Here is a 21,446-nt window from a genome sequence, read left to right as displayed (position 1 = left end):
CTTCCCCTGTTCTGACAGGAAGTGCTTATGTTCTTGCCATGTACTTTCACAGAAATGCCCAGAAGTGATAACTCACTGAGGATGGCAGCCTGTAGGGTTAGTCGGCAGATAAAGCTGTAGGGCTGGTGAGTGGGGCACAGAGAATTGCCATGTACCACCATCATGATACTCAAGATTTTTACAAATGTCTGATCACTGGTATTTGAACACCAAGGTGCCACAATATCCTACGTGAACAAATAAGAACTTGAAAGAGGAGAGAAGATGGTTTAAAAAAGAGGGTAAATAATGAATAAACAAATGGGAGTACACAAGTTTTTCTTCCTTCACCTGTTATGACAGATGTTTGTACTGAACAAACAGTGACCTTCTTAAACATGTACACACACACAGAAAGAGTTTAAATAAACAGTCATGTTACTAAGAAGGAAAAAAAAAAATCCACATATGGTCCAATTTTCCAGGTTCACTATTCCACAAGGTTGCAAAAACCTAATTCCTCAGAAACACAAGCAGGCACACAGCACACCTGCCTGTAATACACATTAATGCACATTCTAGAAGACACAGCAGGACACTGTGTGCACAGCCATGTGAGCCTGAAAATCCCCCGGCTTCGCAATCTGGAGAAGGAAACACGAGGGAGTTATGACTGAAGACCCAGTTACTCAAACTGAGCTGAGGAATCCTCATACTGAAATTCTGACAACTGCTTGCTTCACTTTCTGCCAAAGGGCTTCTCCAACCTGGAAATAACCAGAGGATAGAAAATGACCTAGAACAGACTGAGCATGCATCCACAGAGCAGATGGACTTTACACTTTATTTAGCACACCCCCACACACACCCACACACCCCCACACACCCCCACAAACACTGAAGATAAAGAAGTGTGTAAATTATGTAAACATAGGCTGCCTAGTTATCGCCCACAAGGAAAACATATGGACCTGCAACCAGAGTCGAGCCCATGATTAGCCCGTGATTGCTACTAATCTCTGGCACATCTGTGACATCTGAACACCACCAGTGGTCTCATCTTTGTTGCAACATCAATCAACAGTGGCAGTCCTTCAGAGCTATGGATCCTGTAGTTTTTGACTGGGTCTTTAGCAGGTTACTGCTGTGGCATGCTAACATCATCTCCACTAGTCTTCTCTAGTGAGGCCTAGCAGGCCTGCAATGAGAAAACACTTCGCTTATGCACATCTGCACGCACGCATGAACACACTTATACAGTAGGATTCATTCAGCTAGAGAGAGGAGCAAAGAATCGATGCAGGCAGCACTGTCCCTCCTCATCCTCATTACATCCTCCGCTCACTCCTCAGCCTGCAGGGTGATATCTCCATGACAACCATGGAACAAGAGAATGCAAATGGGACTCACTGCTGAGGTGTTCTAGCAGCAAAGGTCAATTGCAAAACTACTTCCTTTTTTTTTTTTTTAACACCATCTCTGTTTCAGTTCCAGTATATGAGAGCACATACAGACAGACACAAACACATACACGCACACCTCCACTGCCACCACCGCACTGCCTCATTGCTGAGAACCAGCAAAAGGGGAAGAAGGTAGGAACAGGAACAGCATTTCAAATAGATCTGAGACAATAAAAGCTTAGCTAAAGCACAACTATGCATGCTTACGTCAAAGGAGCTAGCATGCTGTGCTCTTCTGAGTGGAATACATTCATAACCAATGAGACTAGTTCAGCACCAGTGCAGGTCTCCATGTAATCCTGGACTGCACACAGAGAAGCTCTGCAATCCTAAGTGTAATTGTTTCCTCCAGTCTGGTCAAGGCCATGTCCACAATAACCATACCGTTTGTGCCTACCTTTGGCTAAATCTCTCAAAAGGTTCAAATCAGATCACTTTTGAATGTTTCGATTTGATCACTTCAACCATTAGCTGACCATATATGCATAGACAACGAAGCCCCTCGCCTCTCAGACAGACCAAAGGCTAAAGTCGTTCTGGCAAATTTTATTGCCGTCTACCTCTTATGCAAACAAGATGGTATGAAAAAAGTGTGGTACACAGATGAAAATGAATGGCATCGCCATTTCACAGCGTAACACCACACACACACACACACACACACACACACACACACACACACACACACACACACACAGAGAACATGACTTGTTAATCAGGTTTTAAGAGTGAGGAGATGCTATAGTAACAATCAGAGAAAATGTGTAAATTGTCACTTTGAATTGCTACTGTGTTTGAAATGTACTATACAAATCAACTTACCTTGCAGAAACAGTGCTACTGCAAGGTTTCTTTCAGACACAGCCCAGAAAACCTCACTGATTTAGACATCTTCACCTGCAGCTCACATGTAGAAAAAATAACCATAGCCATGGTGAACTTGGGCATGAGCGCAAATTCTGTTGTCTGCATGCCTGGTACATTGTCCAATACCACCAAATTTCTATCATATACTGCGATCCAGATGAAGAGATGGGCTTAGCAATTAACATTCATGCATATTTCATTTTTTTCCATGCATGTTTATATTGTACATGTACAGAATAGTTATTTATATACATGACCAGTCTAACAAACTTTACCTGACTGCAATGTTTTGTCATTTAATCCTATTAAGTGGGACCAGGTCGAAGTGTTTCATAACTGGCAGCACTACAACACATGAAAGGCAAGAGTGCAGTATTTTCCCTTTGCTTTGATCTGTACTGCTTCAGAACTTTCTACCATTTCTGGAAGGACTTTGGTGTGTGTATGCATTTATCTTTCCCCCCCCCCATCACTACTGCAACATTAGATGAACACTCCAACAGGAACAGAAGATGACCATTCAGCTCACGGTTAATGTTCTGTGAATGATCTGATGAATTGCAGACAATGAACCAATCAGCATTCAACTCTCCTCAATTCTGCAATAAAACTATTCTGAATTCCGATGTCACTGCATCAGTTATGCTGGCTGGGGCTTACTGAGATTCCAAGTGAAACGGCCCAAATGGCTTATCCAAGGGCCTCTGCTTGTGTAGCTAGGCCTGGTACTGCCTTGGTACTCTGAAAGCCCAGAAAAGCCAGTGGTCATGACAGGTTCATGAGAGTTTTGCACACCTAATGTTCCAGACTCAGTCAGCACAGGGCATGACATCCCCAGGCCAGAGTAGCAGGCACGCAAGCCATTTGCATCTGATGCATGACAGATCATGCGAGTCTGAGCTCAGACGTGTTGGGTGGTTAATACGTTTGGGCGTGGTTTATTCTACGTATTTGGTCCTTTTGCTAGCGGCTAAAAGAATTAGTAGTACAGCAATGCTACTCCACAGCAAATGGACAGAATGTGCTCATATATCACGGCACGTCACAACGTCACTGATTATGCATGCTCCGTTAGTATAAAACAAATCTGGCTAGAAATCCTATATGATTATCTTAGTGCTCTAGTGTGTTATTTCATAGTGCAATATAAGTATAGCCTAAACACGTGTGTGTGTGTGTGTGTGTGTGTATGTATATCAAAACAAAACAAAACAAACAAACAAACAAAAAAAACTTACTGCCTTTTTTGGTGCATGCACGATTACCCGAATACTTCCTGTGCTGGTTAGTGACGTCACTGCAAACGCTACTTAGGTTAGCAAACCAAGCCATGCACCTGCACAGGAAAGATTAGGTCCCATTTCTTCCTTCATCAGATCCCGGCAGCACCTTTAGTTGTTTCATAGTTTCTTTGTTTTTTATAGAAATATCCACGTTTCGTTTAATTTAACCAACTTAACGGATCCAGCTATCTAAACCACGTCACGTGTGGTAGTAGAGTTAAATTTCCCAGTTATATTAACGTTAGCTACTGCCATTAACCACGAGGCTCCATGAAATAGACTTACCTTTGGCTCGACAATCCGCACAAAACTTGTTTTCCTCCAGAGCGAGCAAGGAGTTGAGGACAGTTTGATATCGGTCCACATCTTTGACTGATTTGCCCGTCATTCTGAATTTCTCCAACTCTTCTGCGAATCTGTTAATGTCCGCGTCCTGTCTTCAGTATCAGGTGTGAGACGTGGCTGGCTCTTGGCGAGTGCAGCGGACGATTCAACCGGCTGGGAAGTAACGCAAGCTAATTTAACGGAGCTAAATTAGAAGGAACAAAAAACAAACAAACAACAAAAAAAAACCAACAACCAACGATATGTGGCTCGTCAGTAAACCACCAGGGTCGTTCCCAAACAGCTGATACTGTAAATATCAGCACGACATTACACACATTTATATCGGCCGGTCCTTGGTATTCACTACACTATTAGAAAACCACGCATTACGACACGCCGACTGCTCTCGTACTGCCGCGTTCTCCTACACAGATGACCACAGATTTCCTGTTTCCGCTGTCACTCGGAGCTGCTGTTCAAAATTCACCAATATGGTGTTGCGTTGTTTGAAACGAACTCCTTGCAAAATTATGTAAAATTAAAAAGTCACCCAAAACCAAACCTAGCAACTAGTAGCTAACATTTTTTTGTGTGTGTTACTTTTATTATTTAATAAAACCGCAACATATCTGCGTTAATCGGTCGTGCCCCCTGGTGGACAGAAGTTGCAGTGCATGTTCCGCGTCCACCTTTGGTGATTAATACAATACAATATGAAAGAGGATGACATGCACACCGTGCTAGAACAGTTGAGATGACAACGTTTATAGATAGTATTTAATTATACCGGTATAGTCCAAAATAATAACTGAATCCAATTAACTTGCCAAAGTTAAGCTGACTGTTTCACATGAATGAGAATGATAATAAGATTGATGCTCCACCCCTCTGTGGGTGAGGGGTCCTCAGGTCTACCCGGTTCTCAGAGTATTGGGGTCGGAGCTTGTTGAGATCTCAGGGGCTGGCTCTACAGTTTGGTTACACCTCTCATCCCTCCTCTCAGCTCCCTGCAGTGGAGTTTTTGTCTTCCTTTCAGGTCACCAAGTACTCGCCCACGAATACACACACCTTTCTCCTTGCCCGGAACCCTTCTGTCTGGGGCTAAGAGGCCAGGAAAGGAGTGGAAAGGCAAAGCAAGGTGAACCATAGACCCTGGGAGTGGAGTATCTGAAGGAGAGAGGAGCCAGACATAACCCTTCACCATGGCTGGACGCTTTACGGTCCTCAGAAGCTTGGCCCTCCTGGAGATGCTATGCCTGGCTCTGGCTCAAGTGGTGAGTGAAGTTGGGAGTTCTGTTTTCTGCACTATTACTACTGGATTGTCTAGGTGCTCTGAGACTGGAGGGGAATAAACAGAGGGCAGGGAGAGAGCCTGGCACCGCAGTTCATATCGTAATTGTGCTCAGTTAAAACAGCACTCTGCTATTGTCAGAATCACTAAAAGGCAGTGCAGACTGGGATATTCAGTAGCTGCTCTGATGGCAGCTGTAAGACAGGATTGGAGTCATTCTCATTTAAAGATCACACTGTCAATTTCAGCAATATATTCATTTGGACTACACTTCCCTTTAGGTATAATCTGAACATTTCTTGTTTTATTAACTGATTGATTGTTTAACTGAAAATAGTACAATATGGGATAAGTGGTCTAAATGTACTAGTATACTAAATAGTGGGATAAGTGGTCTAAATGTACTAGTATAATAGTATTGCGTGAAATGAGAAGAAGGATGTGGCCTAGAAGCAGAAGGAATGTGATAGTTGAGTGAGGATAATAGACACACACACAAAACACACACACACGCACACAAACACATGCATGTTCCACAAGGGCCCCTTTCAAACGTTCTGTCAACGGTTGCTATTCAAACATCGGGGAAAAGGTCTAACCTAAATGTACATGCAGCAGATTCACACCTGGGTGAAACATGGAAAACCGAAACTGAAGTTGAACATTATGAAACATAACAGGTTTTTGTTGCAGCATCGCATGAAAGGTTCTGTTGTGGTGGAAACACATCGGGTCATTGTTGTCATTGTACTTGGGTATCTGATAATAAACCGAGGAGGTAGAAAGAGAGCCTCAGTAAACATACCCAGCCTCTTAATCCAGCCAAGCTTGATCTGCACATTGCACTGCTTTACTAGGATCTGTCAATCAGTTGAACAAAACATGTTTTGCAACAGCAGGTTATTAATAGTATTAAATGATGTATTTTCAAGCAGAGGTTTTTACACAAATACTTGCCTAAAACTAAACTGCTTTGCTAAAACTTGACTGCATTATAGATGTAATACATGGTAAATTATTTATTGTGAATACTAATTATTCAGATATTGTTGATATTACACTAGATATGGTCATATTGTTATGTCAAGAAAATTTTGTCTATCTGGATTAATTATACTGAATTATTCTACTGTAGTTTTCATATACTATTATTAGAAACTCCATATAAACCTCTTTCTCTGCTTCTGTTACATGTGAAAATTTACCATCAGAAAACATTTGAAAGAGAAAGTGTACATTTATATGCCTATATAGTTAAAACATGTACACACAGTAATACTATTTGTGTATCAGGATTATGAAACCTGATTAAGACTGGGAAACCAAATGTCTATTTTGCTGGCCTTAATTTCAGAGTGGTCCACCTGGACCACAGGGCCCAGCCGGTCCTCCAGGCCCTTCGGGAATTCCCGGAGCCGACGGCATTGATGTGAGTACTGATGCCGCACTGTGGTGCCACAAGCTTCAACGTACAAAGATAGTCATTGTGTACTCAGTTACTGGTGGAGTGAGGCCATCAGCAATGCTACAGTTTTATCGGCAGAGGGCGCTTGAAATGAAAACGCATACAATAGAGTCCTGTTATTACGCAGCACTAGATAGAACTATTTAGAACGATTAGAGATATTTTCACTCATACTGAGAGTCACGCAGTTTGATAGCTAGTGGACGTGTACTTAGACTTTAAAGAAATGCAATCTAACATATAAAAGTGACCTCATGATTAGCAATGGTCTTACTGTACCATTAATTACGAGGTGTGCTGTAAAATTATCATTCTCGCTATATGATAGGATATAAGGAAAATTGGTAATGAATATAATATTTTATGACTTTATATTAATGGATCATTGCATTTGGGAACTGAGACATCCAAGTGATGCCCTTGATAAGACCAAATGCATACCTAGAGAGGTCTGTGTTAGGGTGGAGCATATTTGTGCGACGATTCACTCAGCCCCTAAAATGAGAAAGCATGCGCACATGACAACAAAACACTCTTGCTTTTCAGGAAATCAAAATGACATTAACTGACATCAGAGTCACGATAAAAATGCTTGCCCTCAAAAAAAAAAAAAGAGAATCATTAAAGAAAGAAAAGAAAAATTGTTCTTCAGTTATACATTATATAATACCTAACTGATCTTCATTTTTGAATGATATAATACCCCTGTATTATTCATTATTTATTACTGGTTCATCAGATATTAAAACTCATTAAATTAATTGTACTATGGTATGGTTTACAGTTAATCAGAAGACCTGTTTATATTTTTACAATAGCAGGTATCTTCAATCTGATACTTCTGATAGGTAGTATTGCATTCTAATGAATTTAAAGTTTACAGTCGAGATAACTTGGATTTAGGAATGTGGATTTTCTCCCACAACTAATGAATTGTGGTTGAGAACTGTAGGTTTGAGATTTCAAATCTGGCACATATTAATCTACAATAATAATAACAACTACAATAATAATAATAATAATAATAATAATAATAATAATAATAATAATAATAATAATAACTCTTTTTAATTCATTTTGTCAGGGTGAAAAGGGACCTCCTGGCCCTTCTGGACCACCTGTGAGTCACTGTCTAAGATAACTGTTTATACCATTTCTGTAAGGGCTCTTTTAATAACTCTTTTTGTTAGAATATGAGCAATATTGTCCTCCCAGCAAGAGTCTACATAATGCCGCTTGATCTGTCTGTACTTCTGCTCATGGTATGTCAAATTATATTAAATGCATGTATGTACGTGTACTTCCCTTCCCAGGGTCTAAAGGGGGATCCTGGTGAACCAGGCCCAGACGGACCTCCTGGGGACGATGGGATTGATGTGAGTTCAGCCGCAACCCTGGGACTGCCACACCACATATCAGTCTCCTTCAGAAAATGAAACTTAGCTTAGATTAGTCAGTCTTCAGGTACAGGATGTGGATGATCTAGTTCAAGAATGGTAAAATTGACAAAAACACTTTATCTCCTTTGTAGTCTAAACTGATGAGTTGAGAAATAATCTATTTTGCAATGCCATGGTTAATGCACCATGGGTGTTTTTTGCACATATTCAGTCAGCAGCTTCATGATCACAGGCTAGTAAGATTAACAGGAATAATACTGGGCACACTGAGAATGCCATTACCAGTCATATGATAAATCACAGAGATACCTCAGGGGGGTTGTGGGATAATCCGCATTGGAATGTTACACCTGTGATGTCTTCCTGAAAATATGATGATGATGATGATGAAGAAAAAGAAAAGCTGCACATCTCCTCTGATAGGACCACAAACTACTTCACACAGACAGTCTTCATGAAAACTGTACTGATAATTATCCAACCCCCACCCACCCACTTTATCTTTCTTTAGGGTTTGATTGGGGGAAAAGGTGAAAGGGGTCCCATCGGACGACCTGGTCCAAAGGTTAGTAAAGGGGTGAATGTGATAAGATACATCTAGTGATGGTAAATATGCTCATTTATTCATATCCTATGACATGTATAGCTGATAACAAAAAAAACTCTGTTCAGTCAAATCAAAGGTCCTGAAAACATCCATAATCTGAGACCAAATGCATATAGAAAATGTAGCATACATACAGTGGATATATGACATCCAATTTGTATTTTAGCATCTATTTTAGCCAGCAGCTATTTTTAAGAAGTTTAGGTTATCCATTTAAATAGATTATCTCCATTTTTAATATGAGGTGTGTTTTACTTTTACCTGGGTGCAATTCAAATGAAATATCACACTTTTTTCTCTGCTACTTTTCTTTAAAGAATTTTTATTTCCAATTTTTATACCGCTGAAAAAGTTTTATTTATGCCCAGTAATACTGTTTGTCCTACAGTGGTCGTTCCTTCACAAACCGCAACAAATTTTCTCCATGACTGAGATCAAGCTGAACAGGCTGAGATTAATCTTAAATCAGTATTCAGTATAGGTACTGAGTTTGTGGAACACGTTAAGATTCTTTCCTTATTTCCACAGGGTCAGCCAGGGCCTTCAGGTCCTCCAGGACCGCCTGTAAGTAAAATATCAATATTACATGTGGTATAATAGTGAAAAATTAAATGATACATTTCATGCAACAGTATTTTCCATATTAAACTACACCTCTGTGTGTAGTAATTGTACATGGTAATCCTCAAAGTGTCTAGAAAGACTTCTGTTGTATTTTGTCTCAAAATGACTATATTCTCATAACTTTTTTGTTTTTTGTTTGTAATCTATTTTGACATGCAATAAAACAAGTTCTATTAAAATGTACATTTTATGTAATATTTTAAAAATAAAACTTCAAAAATAACTAGATTCACAGAAGCTAGTTAATATACTAGAGGTGGTTTGGTTTCAAAATATTAAACACCATTATTATTATTATTTTTTTTTTTACCATATTATTTGCTCTTTTTTTCGTTTTACATTTTTATTTTTTTTCACATTACCACAGGGACCTGGGCTTCCAGGACTTGCTGTAAGTACTAAATCAGAAATAAATAACATCTAAATCTTTCTAGTAAACTTGGTGCCATCTAGTGGTTAAAAAGAGAAGAGCATGGGATTAACAGCCAGGTCAGAGAGACAAAGCTTATTCTTACTTCCTTTCCTTCTTTTTCTTTATATTAGGAAGAATAATATTGTGGAACTAAATTTACCACAAAAGGTTTAATTTATAACAATTATACTATGAGGTTAAATTAGTGCACAACTGTCCACACTGTCTTCTGTCAACAGGGACCACCAGGCCAAATTGGATTTCCTGGAAAAATTGGCATCACTGGACCTAAGGTTGTTACTCCTCCTGTACATTATTACAAGAAACTAGTGTCATGTCTTAACATAACTTGTGACAGCACAAAATTATTGTTACAAGTGTTCTCTTGTTGTTACAATTGTAAAATTACCTAGATTTAACTAGATGTACCATATGGCTATGGAATGACCCCTGCTACTAGAGAAAGAAGAGTGTGTTTCAAATACAGCTAGAAAGGCTGTGTGGAGTCAAGATTTGCTGCCTGCCTCCTTAGTGCACGGTGTGCTTCAGTCAGAATGTTGCCCTCCTTACTTCCACAGTGAAGACGTATGAAATCCAGATGTCATTGCAGAACTCATTATGTCTGAGCCTTCTTTCAACTATGATACACCCTATGATAAACCCTTACCATTATATACACAATGTGATATTATAGTGAAACAAAATGGTAATCAAACTCTATCCACTAGGTTATTTTAATCAAGACCACGCCCTAATAATCTCTGTATTCATATGCATTGCCAGGGGGTGATGGGAACTCCTGGACCACCGGGGTTGCCAGGACCTCCAGGGAAACCTGTAAGTCATTCCAGGAAGACTCCGCTAATGTAATAACCTATAAAATAATCTGGAAAAGCTTTAATGAAGAGAAAGTTGCATTGTTAATTTTTTTGCAGTTACAGTTTTCATGTATTCATGCAAATCCATGCATACTAAGGGACATTCTGTTCAAAAACCATCCCTCCAGTACACATAGTTATAAAGCATCTAGATACTGTAAGTATTGTTATGCCTATAGGCATACCTCATACTGAGGGTATTTGTTTTGAAGTGCAAATACTCAATTACGAGTTCACCTTTATTTCTCAAAACACATCACTTTTTAAGCTTCACCAGTAAACCTCTCCACCACAGTAAACAAGATGTTATTCCCTGCCTGTCTGTTTGACTTTACATCTCAGCATTTTCAGTTTCATTATCTGTTTATTTTATTCAGGGACTGCCAGGAAAGTTCTTGGGGGGAGAAGAAGGCAGTGCTGATATCCAGGTGAGATTCGTTTTGGGTCCCTATTTGCAATGTGCCTACAATGTGACAGTATGCCAGTGACACCATGAATGAAACACCAACTTAATTATTTGGTACTCTTTGGTATGTTTTCACACTTTCTGCAGTTTGCTGTGTTCAGCTCTGTCAGTTATGCAACTGGTCATGTAGTTTACTATAGGACTACTATAGCATATGCACTGAAACTTTCTGTGGTGAAGTACTCTATACTCTTTATAACAATCACAGCCAATTTGAGCCTTACTCTACTCCATTACCCTCTGATGGGCCTCCCTGTCCTCATATTGATCTCAGAGTTCATGGATTTCCCTAACAAGGTCCATTAAATGGATTCCATCAAAGGCCTGAGTCCATTAACACTCTCTTAGATCCAGGCCCATGGCTGGTACAGGGACTAGGGGCTCACTCTAACATGCCTAGAGTCCACACACTGTGCAGGGAGGATCATTACAACAGCTGGCCCAGTGATTCACCTTCATCCCTGCGCCCTACCAGAGCCCCTCCAAGTGTGGATCGAATCCCATCTTCTTTTAAATTAGATGCTGCTACTGTGATATGGCAGTGGATAAGTTCCCTCCCATTTTGCCCTGTGCAGTACTAAAGGCAGGGTCTGCAAATGTGCTTGGCTTGTCTGTGGTTTGTCGGCTGTGCCACAGAGAGATGATGGCGTTGAAGACACAGTGTGAGCTTTGCATACTGATGCAGCTGTTTTCTGTTGTAGTGCCCCACCAACTGTCCTCCTGGGCCTAAGGGTCCACCAGGACTACTCGGCATAAAGGTGAGTGGCACCTCCATGACATCAGAGAGCCCAGTCTGCAAGTTTGGTGATCTTTATATCACCCATTCTAGTGTGTGGTAACATATTTGTGATAGTTTCAGTAAATGGTCAAAAGAGGTAATGGATTGATTTTTGCTTTCCCAGGGGCACAAAGGTCGTGCTGGTATACTGGGAGAGCCAGGAATCATTGGAAAAATGGTACAGACAATCTTATTGATCTGTATTCCTAGTAGATGATCAAACCCTTTGTGTGTATTAACTTTGACTTGTGCATTGTATTAGCCTGCTTTGTTATGTTTAATCAATGACCCACAGGGCACCTAAAAACTAATGGACATAGCTGGCCAATAGATGGAGTAGAGCTCTGAGAGCCATTACATAGCTTCTTTAAGTGGGAAAGAGTTCTCTGGGAAAAACAAAATCTTGGTCAAAATGAACACATATAACTGAAATAGGCCTTCCGTACTTATCTAATTTTGGGGTGCCATTTCTCTGGGTAATGATGTCTAATTTTTTTTTAAATTACCAATAAAACTAGTGCATTTCATATTTTTATATGCAATAGATAATGGTAAGTTTGGAATATATTTCAATTTAAGATTTGTAGTTATTTGAGGAAGAATGGTAAACTATAGATTAATATATTGTATATTTTGAATGAATTAGAAGGTTTGAACAGGTGGCCCAGCAGAAAAAGAACATGACAATTAATGCAATGTTCCTGTTGATGCAGTGAAAATGAAATAGTCTTTTAATAGATTTACTTTATAATACACATACACTAGATTTCAGAATGTATCATTACCATAGATTCACTGCCCACTGTTTAATGTATGGTTGTTTATTCCACAGAAACAATGGCAAGAAAGGAATAGGATAGTGCACAGTATAAAGATAGAAAACCATTAATACCAGCCAAACACAGGGCTGGAAGACATCCTCACTGAGGTTATAATGGGCAGAGTATCACTGAAATCATCTTTATATTAAAACATTACATTTAAAAATAAAGATGTTTGGTTGAGTAATAATAGCTTCTGGGCTTTTTTTTAAAAGCATGTGGCAGAATAGAAAAGATCAGGCATCTTGCATTTAGACTTCAAGGAATAGATCCTTACAGAGAGTCCTTCTGGAAAATTAGATGCTTCAGAGCTCACATCTAGGTGTAGAGCTTTACATATACACAAACACACATATAAATAGACAGACAGAGTTAGTGAGTGGGAGGCAGACCGAGTGATAGCAGACAGATAAAAAGAAAGCTGAAGAAATGAACAAAGAAAACTACTCCCTTGTCTACTCATTCATTCATCCAGTGAAGATCCAGCTTAGCTCTAATGAAGCCTCCCGGGGCACATGAATGTCACTAATCTGTTGGTGATTAGTCTGGCCCAGTAGAAGAGGAAAGGGAATAGCCAGGTACAGTCAAAGGAAGAGTGCCTACAAGGCTGGGCATTAATCAGATTTAATGAGCATCCCACAGTCTGTGACGCTGATACGAGAAGCAGAGAGGATTTACCCACAGAGCATTGCATGGTGACATTTGAGACTTCAGTAGAAAAAAAATATAGGAACTGGGCTTTAGTAACTCCTACTAGGAAAATCCTAAGAAGAGATCAGCACTTCTGGTGGCACAGCAAAGCAGTGACTAATGAAGAAACCAGTTCACCGATGACATATTAATCCATGACAGAATATAATAAAGTATGTGAGAGGATATTTGGCATGCTCTCAGATTTGAGCTGGATTAAGCACACATCAGTATTAAGCACACATCATAGACCTGAATACACCTGCAACTTTTACAATACAATTTTGTCAAATATTTTGCCAAATCACACCCCTGTTTACAAATCCTAGCAGATAAGGAGATATGTTGATTTTTTGACTCAACATTATGTACTCTTTTTGGTAGGGCACAAAGGGAGATGTTGGAATCTCTGGTGAGCAAGGAATTCCAGGCCCTCCAGTAATGTATTCATTTATGTTTTGCTTTATCTTTTGCTATGAGCAGATGTATTTTAAATGCACATTATCCAATGCCTCTTGGAGAATGACCTTTCCTTCCACCTGTTCCAGGGTCCACAGGGACTGAGGGGTTACCCAGGAATGATAGGGGCCAAGGGGGAAAGAGTAAGTCTTCCCACATCTGTAATCGCCAGCAACTGCACCTAAGATTATTACAAAAGGGAACAGCACCAAAGCACACACCGCCATGTTTCCTTGTTTATTTTCTACTCGTGTTTTCATACTTGAATTTAATTAATCACAAGCTTTTAGAGACAGAGCCATATAAAATATTGAGTCTTTGCCAGTAACAAGCCATACTGGCTAAATTCCATAGTGCTCCATGTGTGTGTAATGATCCCACATCATTTATCTGGGGATGACTGCCCAAACACTGTTCCTAACTCTAAGCCTTTATCTTTTTACTGGTGAAACAAGTCAGTGCTATGTGCCCTGCCCTTCATTAGCAATAAGCTTATTCGCTCCCAGAACTGAAAAGCATCAACAAGCACAACTTCTTTTCCAAAATAAATATCCGTGGATGCATGCCAGCCAGTTGAACTGAACTTCAACAACATTTGGATCAAATCTCTCAAGAGCCCATGCTTTTATAAATCACCATTTCTATTTTGGTCACAACAACTGATCTGTAAACTCTCTTAGGGCCCTACTGGTTACAAAGGCATTACTGGACCTGTTGGCATCCCTGGAATCCCTGTAAGTGTTGATGAGTCACTCTATTTTCCGTGACAACAACAAAAAGAAAAAAAGTTTATTTACACCACAATTTCCTCCGTGTCACAAAGGGTAAGGAGGGAGCCCAAGGGCCTCCTGGAGATGCTGGGGAGAAAGGTTATATGGTGAGTACTGCTAATCTGTATTCACCTGTTCTCTAAAAGATACAAGCTTGGTTATTTCCTTGTATCTAATGGTTTGCTTGTAGGGTGAACGAGGCATCCAAGGGCCACAGGGAGGAGTGGGAAAGAAGGGTGAGAATGTAAGTAAAGTTTAAGATTCTGACCAAAAATACTTACCCAGGGAACACATGCACATCATGGAAGCAAATACAAATGTGAATATAAGCACTATCATGTTGTACTATATGCAAAGAACAACCAGTACACATTTCTTTGTCAGTAATGGAATTATGAACTTGAATTGTCAGGGACTTCCAGGGATTGATGGAAAAGATGGCACACCTGGTATCCCAGGAATAAAGGTATAAACAACATTAATGCCAGATCTAAATCCAACACTGCAAATAGACAGAGCCTAAGGTGAACCACAACATCTCCAATTGGATTTTGTCATCTCTTTCTAGGGATCTCTGGGTCAGAGTGGCAGACCAGGTCCGCCTGGCCACCAGGGGACAGCGGTATGTATGAGCACCAGGTCTATTATCTCCAGCACTACTTGTCTGCAGAACTGCAGTGTTGTGCAGCACTTGCCTGGGGACACACATTTTCATCCAGCTCACGCACTCAGAGAGTCACTCTGCATTGTGCTTTACTCCTCCACTCCCAACAGCCAAAAAATAAAAATTAAAAATTAAAAGAGGAAATCATTAAACCAAAAGGCAAAGTGTGTCTATTTTATAGGTAAAGGTCCATATTTACCTCTCTATCCTTGCCTCTTTTAGTATTTTTCTCTCTCTCGTGTTCTCGTTCTCTCTCTCATTCTCTCTCTCTCTCTCTCTCTCTCCCTCCCTCCCTCCCTCCCTCCCGGCAAACAATTCATCATCATCAAACATGAGTCGTTGTCCTGGTGGCTGGGGGTAATGGAGCATATTGAGTGTGATCCGCACCATCACTGTTTGCTCAGCACACAGCATAATGGACAAACACTTTCCTTCAGCGGGAGTGATCACTGAATCTCTCAGGCAATTGCTCACATGGGGAGTCCTTAGAGGAGGGACACAGGGTTCACCTCTTTGACCTTTTCCATTCTTTGTTCTTTTTTTATAGGGTTTGCCTGGGAGTCCAGGGACCAAAGGTGGAGTGGGAGATAAGGTAAAGGAATGTTGCCCAAGTTCTTCCTGTTAATAATAGTCATGTCTTCTGGGAGAGCTCAGTTGCCACTTGATAACACAATGTCTTATTCTGTGTGTTACTCTGAAAGTGGAAAGGCAGACGGTTAAAAGCTCTTACTGGATTGTCATTAAGACATACCACTACAAGCTCACCCTAGTTTTCTTTGTCTGCAGGGTGAGTCAGGACCCAGAGGCTTGGTAGGAATGTCAGGATCTCCAGGTCCCCAGGTTGGTGAAACAAACTCAAAAGTTGTTATTCGGTGCACTGCAGAATAGTACTCAAGGAAATACATATTCAAACAATATGTCTCTTGTCATCATATATTTTCCTCTTATTATTTTTCCACTTAATATTTCCTTTGACTGATCCATCCTCTTTCTCTCTCTCAGGGTGAACCTGGACCTCCAGGTGAAGCTGGCATGGAAGGGGTTCCAGGACCAAAGGTGATGAGTTCCTCTAAGATGTCTCCTTAATCCATCCCTTTGGCAGGATTTTGGATTAAACTTAGTCTTGGTTTAAATTACAGTGAAGGTGGCCACTCTTGACTGGAAATGCTGTTTGGTTAGTTTGAAATCTTTAGGACTAACACTCACTGAAATGCACTGAAAGTGCTCCTTAAATTCATTTACTGTTGTTTCCATGTCCCTTCTCCTACAGGGTGACAGGGGTGAGAGAGGACCAGTTGGGCCTCAAGGAATTGTTGGCAAGCCTGTAAGTCGATGAGTTATACCTGATACTCCAGCAGAGCATCAAATTAAGATCTTCCACACCACGTTTTCAGCATTTGTTGTCAAAAATATTGATACTCAGTCTGTCATTCACAAATTCTAGTTTTCCTACTTAATGAGCTCTCTGGTGTTGCTGATTATAGGGAATTAAGGGAGAGAGAGGGCCAATGGGCATACCAGGAGCTCAAGGCCTTCCCGGGACCAAGGGTGACAAGGTATTTGTGTGTGTGTGTGTGTGTGTGTGTGTGTGTGTGTGTGTGTGTGTGTGTGTGTGTGTGTAAACAATACACCTTCATCTGTTTATATTTTGAAATGTATATGTTTAGACTGAAGGAGTGACAGAGAATATGGATGGTGCTCTAGATGTTGCAGTGATATTTGATAACCATATGGTGGCACTATTAACCTATGTACCGGCAGAAATGAGCCTTGAAGTTGCTGCAAAAGACATCTCTTACATTCTTTTTGCATGATCTACGCCACATAATTCCCCTATATCAAAGATGAAATATCCTCTTATGGACACTTTAATGTTTATTGTCCTTTTATCTATAATATCCCTAACATTTAATGAAAGGCACTAGACATTGCCACTTGTAATTTAGTACACTGGTCCCAGAGTGTCTGTTTAAAGAAAGATATTGCAGACAGTATCTTTGGCTCAACCATTAGATTATTCATGTATAATCATATAATTCATGTATAATCTGCACTTGTTTTGTTTTGTATAGGGATTTCAAGGCAAATTGGGATCAAAAGGAGATTTTGTGAGTATATGCTAAGATAAATAGATGGATGTGTTTATAAATCCTAACAGAAATTTAGCATCATAAAATGGACTAACTGAGAATGGCTGTCTTCTATAGGGTGATCCAGGTGTAGAAGGCCTGGCTGGAGAGAAAGGAGAAAAGGTAAAGTTGTTAGAATGATGGTTCTATATCTGTTAGAGAAGCAAGGACTTCTATTCAGTCAAATTAAATGCACCATATTGTCCTCATCATTACCTCATTTTTATCGATCAACAGGGACAGTCCGGTGAACCTGGCCCCAAGGGGCAGGTAAGAAGAAAAAGAATTCTATGCAACCTCATGACTGGCACTACCCTGATTACTGCAGCTGAGCTCTGTTTAAGAAGCCTACAATGTGACATTTCCTAGGGCTTTCACCATGGTCATTTATCTTGTGCTCTTATTGCTATGCATCTCCTGTCTCTTCCTGGCTCTTCTCTGACAGCAAGGAGTGAGGGGTGAGCAAGGACACAATGGTCCCACTGGTGATCCTGGTAAACTAGGAGACCAGGGTCCGGCAGGTCTGCCTGGACCCCGTGGCCTGCACGGGGAGAGAGGAGTACCAGGCATGCCAGGAATACAGGGAGCAGCTGTGAGTATCCTTCCCAGACCACAGTGCAGAATCTTTACAGTCTTTTCAGCTGCATATTTCGTTTGCCTTGATATTTTCAAGATCTTTCTCAAGTGGTTTCTTAATGATGTTGCTGTGATAGATTGCAAATGTACACTGATGCTGCAAGACAGTGTCACAGTCAGATATTTTTAGTATCAGAAACTGTCCAAACTATGCTAAATCAAATAGCAAGTATTAAATATTCTACAAACTCTGGACAGTTGAGAAAGCAGATTCATACATGAAGCTCTCTACTTCTAATTTGCATTTGGCATACTCGCCTTTCCTTTCCTTTCTATCTTTCTTCTTCCCCTCAGGGCCGGGATGCTTCAGATCAGCACATCATTGAGGTGGTCTTGAAGATGATACAAGGTTAATATGAATTTTTCTTTTTTCCTTTTCCTGAAAATAAGTGTTACCCTGGGCTACAGATTAAACCGGCTGCAATCACAATGTCAAAAAATGATGACAGCAGAAATGGGTGGAGCTAAATCCATACTGCATGTTTTATCTGTAAAAATGGAGCTGATATGAAATCATCAGTCTTGTGTGAGATGGCTGTCAGACAGCATGGATGGTGCAGACTATAGACATATCCCCCTGCCTTTCATACTGACCTTTTCATCCCTCCTTATTAGTTTTCTTGGGGTTTGTAAGTCTCTGCTTTGTTGTAGAGTGCCAGGGTTAACTCGGGATAACCTGTTAGCCCTTATCAATTCAGTGTAATCCTTTGGTCTGATTGCCATCATGCTCACACACATACACAAACAATTTGAGGTTCAATGTCAGACACTTTGAGCAGGGGGAGAATTTTGGCCTTGCTCCATGCAGTGATCCTGATTAGATTTAGGCTCTGAGGTGTCTTGGGAAGTTGCCAGCACATGCGGTGTCACTGCTGATACACCAACTCTCCACTGTTGTCTCAATAACATTTACCCTCATGTCACTGGATACACATAGAACTTGACTTATTTGAATGTTACTTAGGTGTTTCTAGGGCTCTGAGCACTGTACTGTGTATCCTCTCATCCTGGCAGAGAAGTTAGCTGCCCTAGCAGTGAGTGCTAAAAGGGGTGCGCTGGGCGGAGCCGGAGTGATGGGACCACCAGGCCCTCCAGGGCCTCCTGGATCTCCAGGCTCACAGGGGCCTCATGGACTCCCAGGTTCTCGTGGCATTCCTGGCATGATAGGAGCTCCTGGTCAAATTGGGAACACTGGGCTTAAAGGTAAAGCACCTGTAATTATCTTAAAAGCCAATTAAAATGACAAGCAACCATTTTATAGGGTGTAGTGTACACACTTGTTAACAACAGGGTGTGGGGGGTTGGTGAGGGATAGAAAAATATCCTTAACCTCTTGCCTCTGCCGGGCCTTATAGGAAAGAGAGGTGCAAAGGGAGGGAGAGGAGACCCTGGCCAACCCCACCCAGGCCAGCCAGGGCCCCCTGGCCTTCCAGGTAAGTCTTGTTAAACTCTTTTTACTCAAGGTTATTATTTAGTCATTAATGTTAAGGAATATTATTCAGTAACTTCAAGGGGATTAAACGTTTGTTGCTACAAGAGCGTGGAAAGAGAATCTAAAACCTCTGGTGGTTCTTTGGATTAAATAGTTTACTAAACTTTTATATATAACTTATATTTTTTATATAAAACTTAATAGTCATAAGGGTTATCAAGACTTAATATTGGCTTTTAAGAATGCAAAGATCACACACTGATTCACCAAAACTCAGGTATCTTCAGCAAAGCCCTACCATGAAGCCATACTGTTTCTAAGGCCCTAGGCAGTGATACTCACCCCATAACGCCCTCTCCCAGGTCCTCCAGGTCTGGATGCCGTGGCCCGGGACGGAAAGGCAGGAGAAAGGGGGCCGCAGGGCATGGCAGGTGAGGCGGGCTATCCCGGCAAGGCTGGTCCTCCTGGCCTCCCTGGCTTCTGTGAAGCAGCGGCATGCTTGGCGGCTTCAGCTTACACTTCTCCCAGACTGCAGGAGGCCGGAAGTGTCAAGGGGCCATCCACTTAACACAGGCAGCTCACTGGAGCCTAACAACATCAGAGAGAGAGAGACAGAAAGAGAGACACACAGTCCTTTCCTCCACCAGACATCATCGTGAAAGGCAGTGGAATGTTTCATATACAGACTTTTCAGTTTAGTGTGCATGTGTGCACATGTGTGTGTATTTGTAAAAGATGACTTTAGATAATTTGATTACATAACTTTGATTATGTCGGCCAGTGTTAATCATAAGGATAATCTGGGCAAATTTGGGGATTAATGGGCTGGCAGTGTTAATTACATTGGCACATCTGACAATGAACACAGTAAGATGTGAACATTACCAATATCTTGTCATCAGGATCATTGTGAGCCTTGGACAGGACCCCGAGTTCCACTCTTTGGTGCTGGTTTTTTTTGTTTTTTTTGTTTTTTTTTGCCATGTTCCCTTTTTTGTTAATCATCATCAGATTTATTTGGGCAAATGTGATTAATATAAAATTACAAATGATAATCTTACATTTAAATTACATAGATTTTCCCTTAAACCCTGTGCAGACTGCACCAATAATAAAAAATTATAAAACCATAGTCGATACCCTTGTAACTTATTAATTACCTCATGAAAATGCTTCCCCTGTTTTTGAGTTTATAGATCCTGTGTACATTATGCCCCCTTTGTACTTGTTTCATCTTAGAAACATAATCTATACTTCTAATTGCCCAGCAACAAAATAGTATTCTCAACAACATTATCACTGATTCAGTGCTGTAAATCTTTGTAAATGTGTGATAATTTTATATGAAAGGTTGGGTTTACAATATGGACAGAAACCCAGAGTTAATGAATATAATCAGCATTCAAGATCTGGCATAAACCAAGTTTATAGATGTCACTTTCCTGTTAACAAAAACAAAGGCAAACTGATTATCTTCATTAACAAACACTATTTATTGGTCTTTATTTGGTTCAATTGTAAACTTTTTTCATGGTTGTTCAGGTCAATTTAAATAAATAAAAATTACAGTTTTGTAAGACTGAATGTTCTTCTGCATCTTGTAAAGATCTCATAAGAAACCAAAGGTAATCTGCATTGTAGTATGCATTCTTGCAGATTGTTAATCTGCATTAATATTAATATGCATTGTTTCCTTGTTCTTTCTACTTTCTCCACATTATCTGGTTTGATAAAATAAATGCATTTGTGTTGATGTATAGCCTTGATTCATGGTGGGAAACAAAAGTCAGTATTAATCCCATTCACGGGCCTTGTTGCATGTGCACAAAATGAGTGAAGAGATCTCACGGATCGCTAAACCCAGTTCCGGAAGAGCATACTGTGCACTGCCAGAACAGAGTCTCACAATTTTCCCAGTATTGACAATAACAAGAAATGTAGTTGACACTGAAAGCTACTTAGTCAGATAAAATACTATGTAGTCAGGTAAAATTAGTAAAGTAAA

The 21,446-nt window shown here is 40.4% G+C and overlaps 2 protein-coding genes across 4 annotated transcripts in view; one reads left to right on the top strand and one right to left on the bottom strand.

Moving 5' to 3' along the window:
• smap2 (small ArfGAP2) overlaps window positions 1-4,332 on the bottom strand; it is a 13,876-nt gene extending 9,544 nt beyond the window's left edge. For 2 of the 3 annotated variants that reach the window (XR_003410636.2, XM_027010137.2), the window contains exon 1: window positions 3,878-4,332. Coding sequence is in view for 1 of the 3 variants with exons in the window: in XM_027010137.2 (XP_026865938.2) it covers window positions 3,878-3,980 (103 nt within the window). In the remaining 2 variants the exon portion in view is untranslated. Of the gene's footprint in view, window positions 1-2,264; window positions 2,340-3,877 lie in introns of all 3 variants that reach the window. The other variant, XM_027010138.2, reaches the window with a different exon arrangement.
• Window positions 4,173-21,446, top strand: col9a2 (procollagen, type IX, alpha 2). Its single transcript, XM_035529246.1, has 33 exons — window positions 4,173-4,228; window positions 4,923-5,193; window positions 6,565-6,639; window positions 7,760-7,795; window positions 7,989-8,051; window positions 8,587-8,640; window positions 9,211-9,246; window positions 9,674-9,697; window positions 9,958-10,011; window positions 10,502-10,555; window positions 10,974-11,024; window positions 11,764-11,820; window positions 11,965-12,018; window positions 13,736-13,789; window positions 13,900-13,953; window positions 14,491-14,544; window positions 14,634-14,687; window positions 14,771-14,824; window positions 14,993-15,046; window positions 15,149-15,202; window positions 15,792-15,836; window positions 16,031-16,084; window positions 16,247-16,300; window positions 16,515-16,568; window positions 16,729-16,800; window positions 17,317-17,352; window positions 17,452-17,496; window positions 17,611-17,643; window positions 17,819-17,965; window positions 18,304-18,358; window positions 19,024-19,212; window positions 19,365-19,442; window positions 19,804-21,446. Exons 2-33 carry the CDS (start codon window positions 5,122-5,124, stop codon window positions 20,007-20,009), a joined length of 2,076 nt encoding a protein of 691 aa, XP_035385139.1. The 5' UTR covers window positions 4,173-4,228; window positions 4,923-5,121; the 3' UTR covers window positions 20,010-21,446.

The sequence above is a fragment of the Electrophorus electricus genome, chromosome 8 (assembly GCF_013358815.1).
Source record: "Electrophorus electricus isolate fEleEle1 chromosome 8, fEleEle1.pri, whole genome shotgun sequence".
Classification (NCBI taxonomy): domain Eukaryota; kingdom Metazoa; phylum Chordata; class Actinopteri; order Gymnotiformes; family Gymnotidae; genus Electrophorus; species Electrophorus electricus.
This window is presented reverse-complemented; position numbering and strand designations above follow the sequence as displayed.

Excerpts from the sequence above, each read along its gene's own strand:
- col9a2 (XM_035529246.1), top strand. The coding sequence starts at position 5,122 with ATGGCTGGACGCTTTACGGTCCTCAGAAGCTTGGCCCTCCTGGAGATG. Across the intron at positions 7,796-7,988 it reads CTGGCCCTTCTGGACCACCT|GGTCTAAAGGGGGATCCTGG; the intron begins GTGAGTCACTGT and ends TTCCCTTCCCAG. Across the intron at positions 17,966-18,303 it reads CAGGAATACAGGGAGCAGCT|GGCCGGGATGCTTCAGATCA; the intron begins GTGAGTATCCTT and ends TCTTCCCCTCAG.